Here is a 20,798-nt window from a genome sequence, read left to right as displayed (position 1 = left end):
CTGTTTTTATTAGTTATGTCATGCTTTTCTGAGATGGACAGTTTTTTGTAAAATGTCTCTATTTGCAATGTGTTCTGAGAGTGTTCAGGGAGGTGGAATGTGCTGTGTTGTAACTCTCGAAGTTAAATTTATGAAATAAATTGTTATTTTACTGCTATTGTTTTTTAGTGTATATATTACATATTCATACAGCTTATAAATTAAGCACAAACTTGCAGTAGTGTCATACAAAAGCAAAAAAATACTCAATGCATAAGATGATATATTTTTTGTGTAAATATTTTATGGTATATTTAATATTATATGTTGGTATATTTTGTGGTAAACCGTTTTGTCTTAACTTACTTAAAAGTTACATTGATTTAAGGAAAATACGTTGGTTTAATGTGATGTAGATACACATGATTTGACAATGTAATATAGTAAAAAACAAAAGGTTTAATGTAGTAATTCAGTTTTATTAAACCCAACAAACATGATTAGATATAGTTATATGAATGTAATACTTTGTGGAAATTTTGTCACACAAACAAATTACTAATAATTCAATGAGTTTTTTTAACCATACGAACACGATTATATATAGTTATAGACATTTTAAACTTCTGCATGGAAATTTGCAACATGATTAAATTACATTTAACTAATGATTTTTTTGACTCAATGAACATGATTATATGTGACCTTGGATGACAAAACCAATATTTTGGGTCAATTTTCCGAAATTTAGATATTTACATCACCTGAATAAACAAGCTTTCTTGCGGTGTATGGTTTGTCAGGATAGAACAATATCTGGTGGAGATACAGCCATTTAAAACTCTGGAATCGGAGAGTGTAAAAAAATCTAAATATTGAAAAAATTGCCTTTGAAGTTGTGAATCATAGGCACTAGAAATGTCAAAAAAATGTGTCTGAATTTGCCACATGAATAAATTACGTTCAACTGATGAGTCATTCTTACATGCAAACAGCACATTCAAGTAAACGACACATTTGGTGAAATTCCCCACATTTTGATATTAATGTAAAAAAAAAAATATGTTGTGTTCACTGGTTCTAAAATTAGTCTTTAAATATTTTTCTGTGAAGTTTTTACATGTTTAATCTTGATGTATATTCCATTGAGGGCTCGAAGCACTATCTGAGGGATCATCTTTGGGGTGTGATTTGGGTCTTTAATGAGGTGGTATCTCTTCAGTGTCAGAGCCACTGCTACTTTCAATTCATTCATGGCAAAGTTCTGTCCAATGCAGTTTCTGTAATCAAATACACAAGAGTCTTTATTAGCCATTTATATCGATAATCAAGTTCTGTGTTCAGATTCAAAAACAGTGCGCTTTTTGAGGTTACATGCTTCTCATTAGAAGATTACAGAGCTCTAGATGTACAATGAATGCACTTGTAATGTATTTAAGGCAAAATATTAGTTCAATGCATCAAGTTAATTACTCTTAGAGATTAATTATGGTTATATCACAAGACACTTTTACCCAAAGCAAAACTTGAAGTGCACTGCAAGGTATTAGTTTCTTCAGTAGGCCCATGTGTGTTTTCTCAGTATTTAAAATGTTTTGAAACAAAATTAGTGAAACAAAAAGAGATTTTGTATATGTTGTTCTAATATTTTTGTGTTGCCTTCTGTAGTTAACAGACTTATATTTTATATTTACTTATTATATAGTGACAGCACTCTTATTTTTGAGGAACATTTTATGAGATGTCCATTATCGCCAAGGTGCAGTTTGACTGTCTTTTTTCCAGTGCTTCTGCTTCAAATATTTATTCTGCACGGGACAAAAATCACCAGCATCACCGTGATTTTAGAAATTTAACCAGTAGATAATATGGTAACACTTTATAATAACTGCACGCTATGAATCATAAGTTAAGCATCAGTACATAGTTAATTAATCATTTATGAAGCATTGGCCCCATATTATTACACATTAGTAAGCAGTTTATAAATACAGCTATAAATGCTTTGTTCTTGATTTATAAGCATGTATATAATATGCTTAATCAAATTCATACTTTACAAAATCATACTTTATTAAGGATGAATTCATCATTTCAAAATTAAGGATTACATTACTTACAAACCAGTTAGTTAGGAGTTGTCAGTGGTTCATGAGATCATTTAAAAAGTGTAAGTAAATGATTAATAAACTTTTTGAATGCACATTTATACATCTTATTATTCTGATATTTAGTAACAGTTACTTAATTTGTTAATAAATGCTTTTTATCACACATTCCTGCTGTAATTCATGATTAATTAAGGTAGTTATAAAACATTTACTAGTTGTTAGAGAACTATTTTTTGTGAGCTCATCTAAAGTGAGGACTATGTATGCCTTGTAAAGCATTTACAAATGAGAGTTGCACTTCACAGTTATATTTTTTCTGGAGGTGTTCAGGAATTCAATTTTTTCAGAAGTTTATTTTTCATTTTTATCAATTCATTTAATGTTAATTTATATGTTCTGTTGTACAATTTTAATTTTGCAGAGGTTTATTTTTTATTTTACATTAAATCGTTTTATATTCATTAATATGCACAGTTGTACAGTTTAATTTCTTTTGCATCTTGAAATAAATATTTCTATGTTCTGTATCCCTCGGTGTTGTGTTTTTCCTATTTCTGTTTACAACATAACTGAGCCTTTAACTCTCATTTGTAAATGCTTTACATTTACAAAAGAAACAGAAAACAATAATAAAGGCTGCAAATGTGTAAAGATTTATATTCAGAATGATCACCGAATACATAAATAAATATAGACAGTAACTACATTTTAAACCATGTTCAACACGACAGCTGTAATTCCAGCATTCTAAAGCAAAATGCCCGTGTTTGTTGGATCAGTTTAAGTTTAAATCTTTTTTTAAATAAAATATAGTTCTGAAATTGGTTTATTAATGGTTTATTCGACAAATGCACCTAGCCTTCATATAATCTCAATGAGGTTTGCAATTCATTTTCATAAAATGTTCGAAAACACCCCCCTCTGATTTTTTCCACTAATCGCACCCTGATTATGACCCCTCTTGTTGCTACATCATTTACTCGTCAGGGTTCAAATGAGTTCAAAGTTACAGCTGGACCAAAGTTTAAAATGGTTTATGTCTGTGTGACTGGAATTTAAATGAATCACCCAATTGCTAAACTGGTCATGTCTCTGAGCTGAGGTACAAACCTTGGTCCAGCAGAGAAAGGCACAAAGGCATGCGGTAACCTCATAGCAGTGTTCTCCTGCAGAAATCTCAATGGGTCAAATACCTGTGGATATCACAACATATCACAAATTTAATCTTTCTGGCCATATGACCTTATAGCTTTGACCATATATAGCATCTGCTGTTTGACATTTTGAAAGATAACAACTGCTAGCATGCTTTTCCTTTGACTCAGTTTTACATTATTGGTTACAAGCAAACATGATGTCCAATCCCCAATAAGCCCTAAAAAAAAACGAATTAATAAATAAACAGAGCTGTCACAGACAGCATCAATGATAGTGATATTCGGATCACAGTAATTTGACCACATTACACAAAATAAATGTCCTAAAAATGTTGATAATCCATAAAAGAGATCCATGTTAACAAATGCGGAATAAATAAAAAAATGCAATTCCTTGGCGCGAGAGCAAGTCAAAGTCAATAGTGGCTGTCAGAACAATGCTTAGAGCGTTTTAAATGCGATTAATCTCCTGACAATGTTGATCAAGTATAGGAAAATAATTAATATGAATAATATTATTTTTAATATGAAAAAATAATGCAAATTCTCTTGGGCAAGACAGGAGAAATGCAGCCATCTGGTCAAAGTCAACTCAAATTTGCAAGGGAGTGCAAATAATCTCAGAAGATTAGAACGTTTTCTGATTGAACAAAAATATTTGTGGGAGAACAAATGTTTTGCAAAGGAACAGAATGCTCTCGGGGTGAGCTAAAGCTTTAAAATGTTTTAATTTTCCTTTCATATCTTTCTACCACCTTTGTCCCTTTAGTGTATTAGTGCTGCGTCGCATCTGCTGGTTTGTGAAATAACTTTGTATATAAAGAGAGACTTGCATATCAAAATATAGTAACTGTTGAGTTTTAAGATAAACGCTTTCAATAGAAGTGGATCTGCACACTGCCAGTGTCTTGGCGCAACATGTCTGTCTGTACTGTATATGTCGTTATTGAACACCGTGTGGTGCACTTGAGCATGCATGGATTTTTCAGATGAAAGTATTATTTTAATTTGCTTCTCATGAAATTTTGACAAATATCAGACACTAGGGTTTTCTGGGACCTCCCCAGACCCCTGAAATTCGAAAATAAGGTATACATTTTTATCAGTATGAGTGCTCTTGGAATCGAACCCACAAACTTTTGCACTGCTAATGAAACGCTATGCTAGTTGAACTAGAGTAAACAGTAGCAGAGTAAACAGTAGTAAATGTTTAGTAAAGATTGTATCATACATGCGGATTCTCCCACACTGTGGCATTCATGTGAATCCCATAAACACTGACACCAACGAGACAACCTGCGGAAGAGTGAAACAGTATTAAGGAGTGTTTTAGGGCATTAAGTCCATGTTTATGGTCTTGCGATCATTGATAACACTCAATGCTATTGACAGTGTTAGTGCTAGTTAAAGTTCATATTGCACATAACAAGCAACTGGGCTGACTTCCCCTGGGCGTCTCTGCATGTCCAGAAGTGTTCAAGTTTTTGCTCTAAAAGAGCTTATTTCTCCAGCACGGCATGGGTGCAACACTCATCAAGGAGGGGGGCGGACACGATGTCTGCCTCAAGTGCCTGGGTCCCCAGCATGCTGAGGCAGCCTTCGTGTATACGTCCAGCCCGTACTGAGGGCGGATGGCAATTCAGATGTTGCGGTCACATGTGGCTATGTTCCCTCGGGACCTAGCCACAACCTCATCTGCTTCCCGTTCTATGAAAGCAGTGGCTAAGGCGAGCAGCGAGGGTGATATGGGTATAACTGTGAGTGTAATCCGTCAGCCACTGGCGTGGACAGTTCGTACCTCGTCTCGTTCGTCTTATCGTTCCCCAAGAGACGATCCCACCCCGTCTTGTTCCTCAACCATGTATTCGGAAACGGTGCGTGATAATTATGAGATATCCCTTGCAGCATCCGAGGGTGACTTACTGGCATCCGACCCCGACAACTCCTCATAGCTCCCTCCCTCGGGGGGATTACAGGGAGGGAGGGAGCCATGAGGAGTTGTCGGGGTCGGATGCCAGTAAGTTAAGCATGTAGGTTTTCGGCATCTCTGGTGTCAAAGGCTTACACTGTTGCGGGCCAAGCTGCCTCCTCTCTCCACGCCATGGCCATCCTTCAGGTCCATCAGGCCAGGGCACTGAAAGAGCTCCACGAGGGTAGGAACGACCCAGCACTCATACAAGAACTCCACACTGCCACAAACCTCGCTCTACGGGTGACCAAGGTGACCGCGCGGGCCCTGGGTTGGGTGATGTCCACACTTTATTCGGTGATACTGTAGAGGACTTCTCTCAGCAGTTCTCGACAGTTAAGATGCAGACGGCGGCTCTGAAGTATATCCTCCCCCGCCGCGACTCGGACACCCTCCTCCCGTCGAGATCCTGCGCACCGCCTGCTTCCCAGCAGCCCCGGTCCTCTTCGACTCTGGCACCCCCCCACTCAGTCGGCCCATAGGAAACCACCACCTCTTTCTCACCTCACAATGAAGATGTGAAGAAGGTAGGGAACCTACAAGCATTCTCCATGTGCACAGATTGCCTAGAATTTGGGCCCTGCCCTGCTACATGTCCAAAGTTTCCACCACTCCCTTTCGGACCTCCTAGGTGGGTCAGCGCGCTATTTTCGCCTCCCTTCCCCCACTGGGTGAAAAGAAATTCCATCTATCACTAAGCACCTCCTACGGGCGGGCTTGGCAGAGCAGCCCTGCACCCTTAGGCCGGGCTTATGTATCCTCATGATTGGTTCCCACCTTGGTTACCCATGACATTCCCTACATGGACCTACACCTTGGGGTACTTTCTTCAGTCCGCAGATTCCTCCCACAAGTTCTCCCCTACCGGCGAGACCAAGTTTGCGTCTCCATTAAACTCATCCCTAAGGTAGGAAGTGGTCTCTGTAGCACGTTTCCACAGTGAGGAAATAGTCCCCAGTGGCCCTTACGGTGCCGGCGGCTTCTCATTGTTAGAGAAACAAGGTCTCCGCCTGTGACGGCCGGTGGCAGGGGCTTCCCACCTTTCCTTAAAGTTCTGGGACCACTTACCCATCAACTGGAAGTTACAATTTTGCGCACACATCTAACAAGCCTATCAGATTGCGGTCACGGTCCACTTTCTGCCCTCAGTTACCACTGGACTACACTTCCCATAATCCCTTTCACCAGTCTCACCTGATCCGTATCATTTGGACTTCAATTGTTAATTCCCATCACCTGTCTACCCCTCGTTATCTATCTTATTCAAGTTCTCTCTTTTGTTCAGTTCTTTGTCTGGTATTGTAAGTGTATATGGTGTTGTACTTTTTCCTGTGTCTCCTTGGATTATATCAAACCATATTGGATTATATGCGTTTCTCAAGTGTTCCCTGCACGAATCGTTACAATTGCATTGATAAATTCTATATTTATACATATGAAAGATACCGCATAATAAAATACGTTAGATTGAAAGTCGTGCTGACTGACATTAAAAAAGGGGAAAATTTGTGTCCGTGAACACAAATTAATAGATTACAGTTTGTGACAATGTGAGACTTGTTATGTTTGCGCACATGATTTCATAAAGCAACATCACATGCACACGATGTAGGCGGGAGAATGTCTTTTGGGGGACCATCAAAGCAAAGAGTTAACAAACATTAGAGAGACAGTCTACTAATATTCTTATTACTGATGATTAACAAGAAGTTTTATTTTCAGTTTAAAATTGTAGTTTAAAAAAGTTTTTTAAAAAATTAAACTAATATTGGTAATACAATATCAGTGATTTAAATAAATGTTTTGACATGCTCATTTAAATTAGCATTTAATTTGATGTACATTTTGTTTTCTTCTTGTGGACGCAGGAGAGGTTAAAGCCTTACCTGCAGGTACAGTCCGTCCGTCAAAGAAAGTCATGGGTTTAGTCAACTTTCGGGACATTCCTGGCACAGGAGGGTAAAAGCGTAGGGATTCTTTAATACACATCGTGGTGTATGGAATTTTATTGAGGTCCTCCCTGAAATATATATAAAAAAGTTGACTTTACCACTATTTAAAATCATTTAGCAGTAGTGTCATCATAAAATTTTAGTTGGGATTCAAAAATGTTCCCTCTATCCCTAATATCACAGGTATTCGTATGAAAGTCTGAGGTGGCAGATTTGTCCAAAGTAAAGTGTAAAAAAACATTTATTATTATCACGATTATTAGAAAAAGCAATTCTGAAGACACTTTTCTAATCATACCCAAAACCTAATAGAAAAGCAAATCATACAAAAACATTTAAAAATGTAAATTTTTTTATGAATTAGCCACACTGTAAAATATGATTGAATATGATTTGAAAAATATGATTGAAAAATATGATTGAAATTGTGTTGTCCCCAGCTATCCAAGCCTCCTCATGATATCAGTAATAAAAATACCACTCCATAGTGTCTTTTCCTGCCAGAGCCTGCAGGATCTCCTCCCTGCATTTCTGCTGGTGCTTGGGGTTACAAGCAAGACTGTACATGATCCAAGATATGCCACTGGCTGTGGTGTCATGGCCTTCAAACATAAATGTGTCCACCTCAGCCCTGATATCCTCATCTGACAAACCTTGCTGATTCTCATCCTGAGCGGAACGCAAAATATAGTTACCTTCAGTTATCACTGTGATATTATGCAATATATTTTTAAATGTCATGAGGTTATGATTTTCTGAAGTTTTTATGTTATGTAGTGCATGGAAGAGTCATACTCGAGCAGAGAGAAGAATGTCTAAAAAGTCCAAATATCTTTTGTTTTTGACGATGCCCTGTTCTCTTTCAATCTTCAAAACTTCCTTTCTCTTCCTGATAACATCCTCTGAAAATATCACAATATTATAATGTCAGGGCAACTGGATATGAACATGCAAGATATGGTTGTCAAAGAAGGGATACCTGTATGCCTGTGTGCTATATTGGATGCCTTCCTGAACCTGTATCCATGTGGACTGAGGTGAAATATGGCGTTGATGTGGTACGGAAAGAACCGGAACCTGAGGTTCACCAGGCGACAGAGCTCATAGACTGCCTGGATATACGGATTGGTTCCACTGCAATGACATCAGTATGACAACAAAGTGACAAAAATATGCTAATGCAGATGAAGTAAACCGGTACTAACTCACCTCTCTGTCTGACAGTTACTGTTACAGCTGAAGGCACATTTCATTATGCTGTCCAGCGTCATGAGACTAGCATGTTGAAACAATTCAAATGACTCTTCTGATTTAGCATGGACCTCCCATTTATCCTGAAAGAGAAAAAAAGAGTGAAATAGTTGTTTAGTGTGATCTGTCATTTATAGATGAATATTATCAACCACATTTCCATTTCATTCCTTTTAAGTTTCCCCTCATGAAACATGTTTTTTGCATACAACCACAAATACAAACATTTACAAGCTCCTAAAAAGGGAAGCTCTGAATTTACATTTAGATTGAATCATTTAGCAGACGCTTTTATCCAAAGCGATTTACAGAGAGTAATAAGCGATATGTCATACAGGAAAAATAATCCAGTAGGTACCAATACAAAGTTACTAGATTCAACAAAGTTAAACCAATACCTGTTGAGAGGTTATTTTATTATATATATATTAGTGGTGGGCCGTTAACGGCGTTAACGCAGTGAGACTCTTATCGCGCGATAAAAAAAATGTCGCCGTTAATCTATTCTCAAAGTTGGGTTGGGAGCTGGGTCTATACTACGCAAGCTATGATGACTTTCACCTTGATATTTTAGCGCGGATGTATACCAGCTTAACTGCACTGTACGGGGCGAGAACGAGATTCTTCAACTTGCGTGATTCGCGTCTTCGCGGAAGCAGAAGCCGCCTCATCATCTCATAACCAGGGCTTCATTCGCGCGATTCACGCAGCAAGTAGGTCTATTGACTCTTTGCATTAACATATAAATCACTCGCGCTTGGCACGCCATTCGCGTTTGGTCTGAACACAACATAACGTTACTGTGAAATTACCGCATCAAACGTGACGTGCTAACATGGATGCAGCTATGAAGACGCCGGGTTTGCTTCAGGGAATATTAATTTTTAAGAAGCTTCCCAATAGAAACATCGACAAGACTAAGGTTGTTTGCACCTTGTGCAATGCGGAATTGGTTTAAAAAAACACTTTCTCTCAACAGGTAGTGGTCTAGCTTTAGTTGAAACCAGTAACTTTGTATTGAGATCTAAAGTATTATGGCTCCTGTATGACATATCGCTTGTTGCTCCCTCACTCTTTGTAAGTCGCTTTGGATAAAAGCGTCTGCTAAATGACCAAATGTAAATGTACTGTAGGAGCTCTTCCAGTCTCAAGTACCACCTAAACGCAAATCATCCCTTAGCTAATGCGGAAGTAAACACAAGTTCATCTTATTGAACATAATTTAATTTTCATCACCAATTATCATAGTAGAACAGCTTTCAAGCAGTTTGTGATGCATTTTGGAAACAGGAGATGAGCCCCTGGTCTAATGCGCCACCTGGCTTGAGAAACCCGTTCTCAAAGACTTACTTTTAGTCATTATTTGGGTAGCACACATATTCTGAATGCCTTCGGCAGAATTCAAATGAGCCATTTTAATCTAGATTAATCTAGATTAATCTTGGAATTAATCTAGATTAAAAAAAATAATCTTTGCCCACCACTAATATATATTTTTTTCATGTGTAAATATTCTCGCTGTGTGTTGGCACTCTTGCAATCTGAAGTTACCTGTAACCAGTAATGATGCAAGTTATGACTTAGACTTTGTTGTATACTTACATTGGGATGATCCACAGTATAATTTAATTCAAGGCAAAGTGTGTTTACTACGTAACTCCTCCTCTTTTTATTCCCTACCTGATGAGCTATGTCATAATTGTAGCAAGGTTCATTAAAAGGAAAGAAGGAGGATGAAACCGGCAGACATTTAAATAAAGTTTCAATATAAATAATAACAGCCGGCGGCCCCTCACGGCCAACCGCCGGCGAACAAAACAAATCACAAACCAAAAACACGGAAGTAAAACATACAACCATAAAACATGTTGGAGACTGGTGCGCGCACAGCTGGCGCTCATTAACAATTACTCACCGGTCTCGAACCACAGTCTCGCCCCGCCTACTCCACTACATCGCCTACCACAGGCTGGGGTACCCCCGAGACTGTGCTTGCTCCCCCCCCTCCCACGGAGGTCTCCAAGTCTCGGAGTACCTTTCCCCTGGGGGCATGCAGTGATGAGACAACAGAGACGGGAGCCCTCGGAGCGACCAGAAAAAAAAAAGAGGGGAGCAACCAGAAAAAAAAAAGAGGGGAGAGAGGAAAAAAAAATTACAGTCCGGTTCCCCGACATGCTGCCGCTCGGTCCTCAACCAGCCGGGGAACTCTCCTTCGCGGTGCCTTGCGGTGGCCCAGGGCCCTCGGTGGACGGCTGTGGCTCCTCCTTTAGAGGGGAGCCGGGGCGTGTTCCCCGTCCCCTGCTCCTCCCCCTTGGGCAGACAGACGCAGGCTTGGGCCTCTGGCAGGCGGTGGGCGCACTCGGCACTCCCGCCCCCTGCTCCTCCGCCTCTGGCGGACGGCGGCAACTCCCCTTCTCCCGCATGGACGATAGCCACCCCAACTCGACCCAGGGGCGCAGCAGCAAAGGTTGCCGTTCCACCAAAGCTTTGATGGTGGCCGCACTGTGCCCTTCCGTTTCCCCAGAGCCACCGGTTCGGGCAGCCACTGGCGGACGCCGTTCGTCTTGGTTAAACAGATGTAACGTCTTGGTTACAGATGTAACATCAGTTCCCTGATGGAGAGAATATGGCGTTGTGTCGAACCGACAGAAGGGGTTCACTCTTGAGAACCTATCAACTTCCACTAGCTTAGACAAGGCCAAGGAAATTGGCGAATTAAATTTACATGCCGGACTCCGCCTCCGGATATAAAAGAGTATAAAAATTCTGAGGAGCTTGAGTTTGTGTTTGTGGCAAGTAGGACACAACGTCTCGTTCCCCCCCATCAGGGAACTGAGGCCACATCCGTAACCAAGACGTTCCCTTTCTGTTGGTGTTCTGTTGGACAGATGGGGTTCCTATTGAAAACGCCACAACACTGTGCCGTATCACAATCTCTAGCGAAGCGACGGTGACTGGCCTGGGCATGTCAGACAGGAGCGCTTTCGTGAAATTGTAATCTTCCAGTGGATAGGTAGGTAGGTAGGGGGTCCCAGAGCTTTTTGAAAAGGTAGGAAGCCTTTACCTTTGGTCCTCACGGTTCCGTAAGGCCACTGGGTAAGTGCACTTCATCGAACGGGGACCGCACTACAGAGACCACTTCCTAACATCGGGAGGAGTTCTAGTGTGGACACTCGCTTGGTCTCACCGTCAGGGGAGAGCTCATGGGAAAAATATGCGGACTGAAGTAGTTAACTGCAAGGTGGAGGTCCACATAGGGAAGGTCATGGGTTACCAAGGTGGGAACAAATCATGAGGATACATCAGACGGAACCGCCCGACTGGGGAGTTCCTACATCCAGTAGCACTAGGTCTGGTTAGAGCTATATGTGGATAACTCAGAGGGTACCCGGCCTAAGGGGCAGGGCTGCTCTGCCCAACGTGCCCGCAGGGGGTGCTTGCTTAGTTATGGATGGGATGCCTGTTCTTCACCTCGTGGGTGGGAAGAAGGGAGGCTAAATATCACACTGACCCCTCTATGGAAGGGGGGAAGGTGCTTTCGCAGGCATACGCCCTAACTGCTGTCGGTCCTACATGTTGTCATGCAAGACGCGGGCTGATACCGGTTCTACTTGGAGATTGTAAAACCTTGCGATGGTGTTACCCATATCCCAACACGCAGCTCTGCAGATGCCTGGCAGAGAGGCGTCCTGAGTCAGTGCCCACAAGGAGGCTAAAGCCCGGGTGGAGTGAGCGCTCACTAAGTGTGGGCACGGGCGAACTTGAGATCGGTATGCCGTCCTGACGGTTTCCACAATCCAGTGCGCTACTCTCTGTTTGGAGACAGCCCTCCCCTTCTGCGGACCTCCAAAACAGACAAAGAGCTGATCAGTGCTCCTGAAGCTCTGCGTGCGGTCCAAGTATAGGCACAGTGCGCATAGGGTTGGGTCTTTCTCCCTGGTAGGGAGCGCCTGCAAGTTCACCACCTGGTCCAGAAAGGGAGTGGTGGGAACTTTGGGCACGTAGCCGGCCAGGCTCTCAGGATCACGTGAGAATCGCCGGACCCAAATTCTAGGCAATAAGAGGACACAGAAAATGCTTGTAGGTCCCCCTACCCTCTTGATGGAAGTGAGCACCATCAGGAGAACGGTCTTCATCGTTAAGTGAGGAATAGCGGCGACTCCGAGGGGCTTGAAGGGGGGCCTCTTGAGGTGCCCTTCCCTTAGAAAGCAGGTCCTTCGTCAGGGAAATCGGCCAGGGGGGAGTTGTCGTCAGAAGCATCAGCTCCGAGAACCAAGTCCAGTTGGGCCAGTACGGCGCAATTATTAACACTTGATCCTCCTCTTCTGACCTTGCACATGGTCAAGTGACGAGGGAGTGTGTCGGTTGTCTGGTTCAGGTCACCTGGGATATGTGTGGCTCGCAGGGAGTGGGTCACCTGCTGACTTCACAGGAGGAGGCGGTGGGCGAGTCGTGTTAACTGCCGTGAGCGAATGCCACCCTAGTGGTTGATATACGCTACGGCAGTTGTGCTGTACGACTGACCCAGCTCGTGCTTGTCCTGCACGAGAGGTTGTAGACTCCTTAGTAAAATTGATATACCAGTGCAGGCAGGGGCACATCCATCAGCCCAACACTACGTGCCTGTTTCACACTGCACCCCAACCTTGCAGGGAGGCATCTGTCTTCACCACGACATGCCTCATGACCTTCCCAAGAGTGACCCCTGTCCGTAGAAAAGTCATTGAAGACCAAGGGGTTAGGGTGCATCGGCAGAGAGGCGTTATGACCATACGCTTGCCGCCGGTGTGCCACGCTCTCCACGGAACTAGACTCTGTAGCCAGTGTTGGAAAGGTCTCATGTGCATCAACCCGAGGGGTATCACCCCCGCTGAGGATACAATATGTCCCAGGAGCCTCTGAAATCGTTTCGGGGGACCGCTGACTGCTTGAAACGTTCTGTGGTCATTCTGTGGTCAGTCGCGCTGTCATGGAAAAAGAGTTGAGTTCCATACCGAGAAAGAGGATGCCCTGTACAGGGGAGAGCTTGCTCTTTTCTCGGTTGACCTGTACTCCCACTCGATATAGGTGCCGAAGCACTCGGTCCCTGGGTCTACACAATAGATCTTGCAAGTGAGCCAAGATGAGCAAGTCGTCGAGATAGTTTAGTACCCGCACACCTCTCTCCCTGAGGGTGGCTTCCACGATCTTCACGAAGACTTGTGGGGACAGGGACAGACCGAAAGGGAGGACTCTGTACTGATATGCCTGACCTTTGAAGTCTTTCAGGTCGATTGCCATGAACCAATCTTGACATTTGGATTTGGATTCAATTTATTGTCATTACACATATACAAGTACAGTGTAACGAAATGGATTAAGAAGAAAAATGCAGCACAACATGAGGAAAGTGATACACATAATACAACATAGACAAGACTTGCAACAGGGGAAGTTAATCCAGCTCCGGCAAGCAGCCATCTGTACAATGCCATTACGGCACCGTTCACAGACCCGCTTGTCAGGCTGCCGGTTCAAAGCGACGGAGGTGTGGGATTGGGTCAGGGCAATGTCTTAATGTGTGTGCTTGTGTGATACTTTCTGAGTCTATAGAGTGGGGGAGGAACGCAAGAGCGTCTACACAGGGTTGATTTCCTGCTGCGGCCTTGGCCAAGGCCAGTGCTTGTTACGGGGAGCCGAAAAAGATAAGATTGCGTTTGTTTAGTCTTGAGGCGAGAAACCGTATCCAATTTACGGCCACTCTTGTTGTCCATTTAGATCTCCAATAGCTTCAATCGATACGGTCAGCCTTGTGAGGCTTTGGACACCTGCTCCCGTTTTATGAAATTCTTCGATAACCCAAGGCCAAGCCTAATCTAATCAGCACAAGACCTGCTATCATGGTTCCGAATAGGTAGATGTCTTCGATGTCCTTCACGGAAAGAGCCGCCAGACACACGATTCGCCATCTCTCCCACGCGTTCCGTGAGGGCAGTTAGGTTCCCCCATACCCAATGGTGTCAATTGCGTTGAGAGACCAGTTGAACAGATACATAATTTTCAAGTTTGGAGAGCAGTGCAGAGAGAGTCTCTCAATAGATGAGACGAGACGAGACGAGACAGGAGACAAAGCAGGGAAAATAAGGGCAAGGACGGGGAGTGAAAATGCGACCGCCTCCGCTGAGAGCCAAACGAGAAAAAAAAGGAAAGCATCATGACATCCAGGGGGTGGTTCGATGGCTGGCAGTGCGGATCCTTCACCTTTAGGGAAGGCCCCAGGAGGAGATCGGTTCTGCTGGTTTTCCTGCCAGGCGATGCAGCTCAACCGCACTGTCGTTTTGAGAGTGCTGAGGGCTTCAGTATATACTAGACATTGCGACTCGCCATGACGGATTGTTGGGTTTCCGAACACAGTCATGTAGAGGGTAAGAGCAGCAGTAAGAAACACCCAGAGAGATTGGAAACTCTTTTTGTGAGAATGTGGGTGCTAGGCCCCTTGAGGGACCTAGCTGATGTTGAGACGGGGCAAAAACCGTACAGGATCAACCGACCAGCGATGTTATGTCTGGGGTCGGGCCCAAAGATGTAGATCTCCCTGGGGTCTTTCCGTCAGGAAAAGCGGACATTCTCGGCGTCACACATCTGCGCCAGGTTGAGCCAAAGGTGCCTCTCCTGGATAACGAGTGTGGACATCACCCAACCCAGGACAGGAGTCTAGGTCGACCTCTCCAGGTGGCCGCCGTGTGCGGACACAGGTGCACAGTGACTGCGCGTTCCGACTTGGGCACGTCAACATAGCCTCTAGAGGCTGTGCGGTGCACTGCAACCCAATGCTCACGGCGCCCGGGAAAGCTTGGCTGATTTTTCAGTCATAAGCAAAGGCTCCGAAGAACAAAAGGTGAAAGAATGCAGCACGCCATCTCCCTTTTATACTGGGATATCCGGGGCGGAGTCAGGAATGCAAATTTAATTCGCAAATTTAAGAGATCGCTAGTATTCATTTCTATATAAAGAATATAGAGATGCACCGATTGCAATCTTCTTTGCCGATTCTGATTTTATTATAAGTGAAACCTGCCGATTCCGATTTTATATCCACAAACTATAATTGACAGTATATAAAAAACATAAAACTTTTCTTCAATACACATTTTTTCATATTTTTTTATTATCATTACATAAATTCTTGAACATTAAAATTTCCCTAAATACAGTTCTACAACCTGCATTAAATTACAGAATTTTATTTTGCCCCAAAAAAAACTCTTAAATTGAAGAACTCTGTGACTGAAAATAAGTATAAATAATAAAATATAACTAAACTAAATCACTTAATCAACCTTTTTCATTTTTGTACTCTCACAAAAGTCTAAGATAACAATAAAATACTTCAACTTTATTCTTGTCTGTTTCTGTTTATTAAACTATCATTGATCTATTTACTTTTTTAGGAAATGTTAAATAACCTTTAATTTATCTTTGGTCTGTAGTACTAAAAGAAGTGGGTTGATTTTAGCTGCCACTTAAATTAAAAGTGAATTCTACTCTAAATATGTATATGTATTTGCCCTTTTTGTGTTATTAAAGAACTCAATCAGATATATATCACAAATATTGGTTGATTTTTCATTTTTTACAGTTTGGATTTTTTCAAGTCGTGTTGAATTTCTTTTTACCTAAGTGAAATGACCATAGTTTTACCGTAAGACAATTAATCGGGTTGAATGAAATTTACATTTGTTTTACACATAGTGAACGACTTCAACAGGAGTTTAGCATGTGTCGGAGTTTAGCATCACAGTTAGCATGTAGTACATACCCGAAGTAGACGGAGCAACGAAGGTGAACTACTGGACAGTCAAAAATTATCTGTGCACTACATGATGTGTGTGCGCGCGCGCGGACTCGCTCAGTTCGGTGGAACCACGCAGTCACGAGCATAAATGAGCTGTGAAAGACAGCCGTCTTGAACGGACGTTTACTTGCGTATTTGAGGTGATTGCCCGCATCGATGGGAATATACGATCGGCCGATCGTGCGAAAACCAGCCGATTCCGGTTCCTAACCGGTGCACCTCTAGAATAGCTGCGTTAAGTTTGTGCCTCCTTAGTAATGATGGTTTTATTGGTGTTCAGAAGTGTTTAACCTACTTCGCTGCGATGTTCTCAACATCTCACTCTCTCTTTCTCTCTCCGTGCTCCCTAACGCGTTTGTGTTTCATGTAGTTTGTGTTCATGCAATCGTTATTACACTGCACATATCAAGAGACGTTGATTGCAACTTTCTGGCATACACCACGCCTACCAAGTAAAGGTTCTGTTGGCAGTGGCGCCGCCAGGAATTTTGGGTCCCATGACAAAAAAAATCAAATTGGGCCCCCTCTGCGCAGCTGTTGTCACCACATTTCTAGGACCTTACCATAAAAAGCTTTACATAACTCTAATTAAAGGCTTGCAACCGTCTTGCTTCTTGTAGTTCAATACTAGTACTAGCACAATATTTACTGCTGGTGATTTGTACATGCATGCAAGTCTATTATGCAGTTCACTATTTGATGCAAGATTAAAAGCAAACATAAAAATATTGCCGTCTCAATGTATTTTTATTGTAAATTTGACAAATGTAAAATTATTATTATTTATTATTATTAATTATAAATGAAAGATTTAAAAAAAGAAAAACGAACAAACTTAAAATTAACATCATCCTCTCACAACAATGAAAACGGCAGATTTTTATACTTGCACATATATGCCAACAAGAAAATAAAGTGGACATGTAAAATGGAATTTCCACACCAGGGTTATTATAGTAAATGGTGATTAAATGTTGGCTAACACTAGACATGCCACGGCTCAGTGGTAAGAGCATTGCGTTAAAAGCGATTTATGCCAAATGCATAAATGTATTGTAAATGTTTTGCTAGCAAGTTTATTTCACTATGGACATTAAACCAACAGGTTAATACCACTTAGAGACTATAGGCCAGTGGTTCTCAACTCTGGCCCGCGAGATCCATTTTCCTGCAGAGTTTATCCCCAACAAGCTCATCAGCGTCTTTAGAATAGATGCGTTCAACTTAATGTGGCGCTGGGCAAATCTATCATTGTATGACATTTAAGTACCGCAAAAGAGATTCAATTGCAGATTGCTCGGTATGCATTGGAATTGTTTTTTCAGAGTTGTTGCTGAACTCGGCAGGAAAGTGGATCTCATGTAGTTGAGAACCACTGCTATAGGCTACCCACCTTTCTCGGTGAAAAACTGGGTTACAGTTTGACACCCTTTCCTCTCTCTCCTTTTTTGAAAACCAGATTTTGATTAGGGAACACTTTTGTCACTGTAGTTCTGACGCATCTACTGACTGCAACTAAACACTGTGACTGAGAGAAATAAGGCAGAAACAAACCATTTCATTAAGATACAGGGGGTGATCGGTCAATATGGATGTTTACTTTTTGGTCAATGGGAATTTTAACTTTTACTTCCAAAAACAAAGAGATTATTAATTGTACTATTATTAAATAAATATATATAATGAATGATGATGGTTTGATAATTTTATATTAGTTTTTACCTATTTTTAGGGCCCTGTCAGTCATGGGCCCTTTGAATTGTCCTAACTCCCCCCCCATACGGCGCCCCTGACTGTTGGCAGTGGAGATGCAAGACTGATACAGATTGCAAGACTGATTTCCCGTACCGAAATTGTACTGTATTGAACTTCACTGAACTGTACCTCTCAGTGGAAACGAGGCATTATACTGCGTTTTAACTGGTAAAGTGGCGTTATTTATGGCCATGAGATAACTTTAAAGTGTATAATATTATTGATGTATTTGCTGGACCCTGTCTGAAATTTATGTTTTAAATAACTTGTTTCATGGATGTGATCTTTATAGATCTGGTGAGCTAAGCTCATCATTATTTTAACATGCAGCTAAAAACGCAAAAAAAGATCTCCATTTTGTTTTTGCACTAAACAACATCATACAGGTTTGGAGGGATGTGAAGGCGAGTAAATATAGTCTCTTTAACTTACCAGCATAATTTTTGTGGAATCAGCAATAAGTTTCACGTAAGGCTTCAAAACATCATAATGGAAACCAGGAGTGAGGAGTCTTCTATGCCGAAACCATTTCTGTTCAGTGGACACAAGTAAACCCTCTCCTAAGGAGACAGATTTGACAAGTTAGCTGGTGTGATAGTGTACTAAAATCATATATAACCATGTGGTGATGTGTGTCATATTCTCAATGTTCAAACATTGGCATCTTTTGAAATCAAGCCACGCTATGTCCTTGTGTTGTGTACTTTTTGATTTAAATATTCAACATGTGTGCAATTTAAACACTATTCAGACATAAAACATAAATTAATCATGTGCAGTAATAAAAGAATGTTTGACTTTTCGTGTTTTCTTACCTATCCAAGGAACAAGAAATGCATACGCAACATCATCTTTTGGTTCTGTCATACAGATAAAATAAGGGCATTCAAAAATGATTCGAAAATAAATTGTAATTGAAACTATCAGAAAGATCCGCACCTGTTGACGAGAGAATGGTCTTCACATACAATGGATGATGAATGTTCAAAAAAGAGACGAATGGACCAAACCACAGTGGAAAAGCAAGGGGATACTGTTCACCCCACCTGAGGATCTTGTCGAAATCTTTACCATCCTGTCGAAACTATAAATGTAAAAAATCTGTTATCCGAAAGAAAACCTTTTTCAAGAACAAATTGTGGCTTCATTCATACAAATAACTCTATTTGTATTCATTTTTTTTATGATTTTTTTAGTTGCATCATCCATGACAGAATATGAGTCTAATACAAGGTTGTTCTTTATATTGCCTTACAATATAATTATTTAACCGTTTAGCGGCTGTGAATAGACAATTGCTCAGGCATAAGGTTACATAGATGAGAATGTGGAACAGGGGTGAATTTTTTTTTTTAGGCCTACATTTTGAAGAACTTACTCTAGTGTTAAGTAGCCTTCTTAGATTACTTAGTAAAAAGAATGCATTTAGAGTAAAACAAGACAAAATTTAGACGTTTTATTAAAAGGTTTTTGCTCTTGGCAGTTTTAGAAACGGACTAAAGATGAAAAGATAAAACAAAAATTGCCTGTGTTGTTGTTTTACACATTGCAGTATAACAATATTTATGCAAGCATTCTAATAAGGCTGGGGCTAATTGTCACACTCTTTATTCTAGTATAGATTTCTTGGGAGAATTTGTTTATTTTTCGGTATAGGCTCAGAACTTAAAGTCTTCACTCTTTATATGGTTCATTAAGCAAACGCTGGCCACAAGCTTTTAAATTTAAACCTATTAGTCCATTTTATGACTTGTATGAAGGCAGTTTATAAAATGCCATTCACTGAATTAAATAGTATTGTCCAAAACCCCAGATGTAGCAAACCTTTGCCTAAAACTTTACCCTTTGAGAAACAAGTTACTAAACGTTAAAAACAGCTTCTATGTCAAACCTGTCTACCTCTTCTATATTTTCTGATGTCTTTTATTATGATCTGTTTGTACCTCTTTCACGTGTCCAAAGAGCCAGTGATCCGGCGGTCCTGGAAAAGGCTCCAGTATACGCTTTCCTTTTCTCCTCTTAATTATCAACTGAACAACAATAAACAAAATATACAGAAGAAACGCAACAGCAAGAGCATGATGAATGCGCAATGTTTCCAAGTAAAGAAGCTTTATCCGCCGGAGACTTTCGCAAAGGTCCATGTCATGAAGTGTTGATTCTCGTGTTTGTGTTGGGCAGCAGACAGAGCAGGCTCCAGCGCCCCCGCCCACTGTTCAGGGCGACTCGAACCTCACCAGGCGTGTTCACAACTTGTAATTCACGAGTTCGCCTATGAAAATAATAATAATGAAAGCAGGAGTAATGATGATATCATGGGTAGGTGAGATATGCGTATTTGGCGTGCTGTCCAGAGAGCGGGCTCCGAGATCGCTGGTGCCTTCCGAACCCGGAAAACTCTCCCCCGGGGTCCTGTTATGGGAAGCGTGTTCGGGGAGATGAGCCGGGGAGGCGGAGGGATGTTGTATGACTTGTAGAGAAGGCACGAGTAAGATTATGGTCTTATTTATGAGGAGGCTCGCTTGAGCTGATAGGATAGATGTCGTGATTTCTGATAGCAAACCAGCGGGTTTGATTATTTGCTTCGGCTTCTCCCGAACGTTTTTAATTAAACATCATTTAGAAAAAAGCACAGCCTCCGAAATGTACTTAACTTGCTAGAAAACTGTTTTTCCGTATCTAACAGCGGGAAACAATGACGAAATCACGTGATATTCGGCAGCAAGTTCAAAGGTTGCATGCTGAACGTGAGGTCACAGCTTGGAATGCAAATGTAGTGAGGGCTCTGAG

At 41.4% G+C, this 20,798-nt stretch overlaps 1 protein-coding gene across 1 annotated transcript; it reads right to left on the bottom strand.

Moving 5' to 3' along the window:
• Positions 1–418: 418 nt before the first annotated feature.
• On the bottom strand, positions 419–20,700 carry LOC130432725 (cytochrome P450 4B1). The gene is made up of 12 exons (XM_056762220.1): positions 19,952–20,700; positions 18,948–19,092; positions 18,824–18,868; positions 18,441–18,568; positions 8,378–8,502; positions 8,148–8,302; positions 7,964–8,070; positions 7,647–7,837; positions 7,103–7,236; positions 4,479–4,543; positions 3,201–3,283; positions 419–1,259 (listed from the first exon to the last, which is right to left on the bottom strand). The coding sequence occupies exons 1-12, from the start codon at positions 20,150–20,152 to the stop codon at positions 1,073–1,075; spliced, it is 1,566 nt and encodes a 521-aa protein (XP_056618198.1). The 5' UTR covers positions 20,153–20,700; the 3' UTR covers positions 419–1,072.
• Positions 20,701–20,798: the final 98 nt, after the last annotated feature.

This window comes from Triplophysa dalaica, chromosome 12 (genome assembly GCF_015846415.1).
Source record: "Triplophysa dalaica isolate WHDGS20190420 chromosome 12, ASM1584641v1, whole genome shotgun sequence".
NCBI classification, from domain to species: Eukaryota; Metazoa; Chordata; class Actinopteri; order Cypriniformes; family Nemacheilidae; genus Triplophysa; species Triplophysa dalaica.
Note: the sequence above shows the minus strand (reverse complement) of the source record. Positions and strands in the feature narration are given on the sequence as shown.

Excerpts from the sequence above, each read along its gene's own strand:
- LOC130432725 (XM_056762220.1), bottom strand. The coding sequence starts at position 20,152 with ATGGACCTTTGCGAAAGTCTCCGGCGGATAAAGCTTCTTTACTTGGAA. Across the intron at positions 8,071-8,147 it reads TATAGCACACAGGCATACAG|AGGATGTTATCAGGAAGAGA; the intron begins GTATCCCTTCTT and ends TGATATTTTCAG. Across the intron at positions 7,237-7,646 it reads GGAAAAGACACTATGGAGTG|GGAGGACCTCAATAAAATTC; the intron begins GTATTTTTATTA and ends TATATATTTCAG.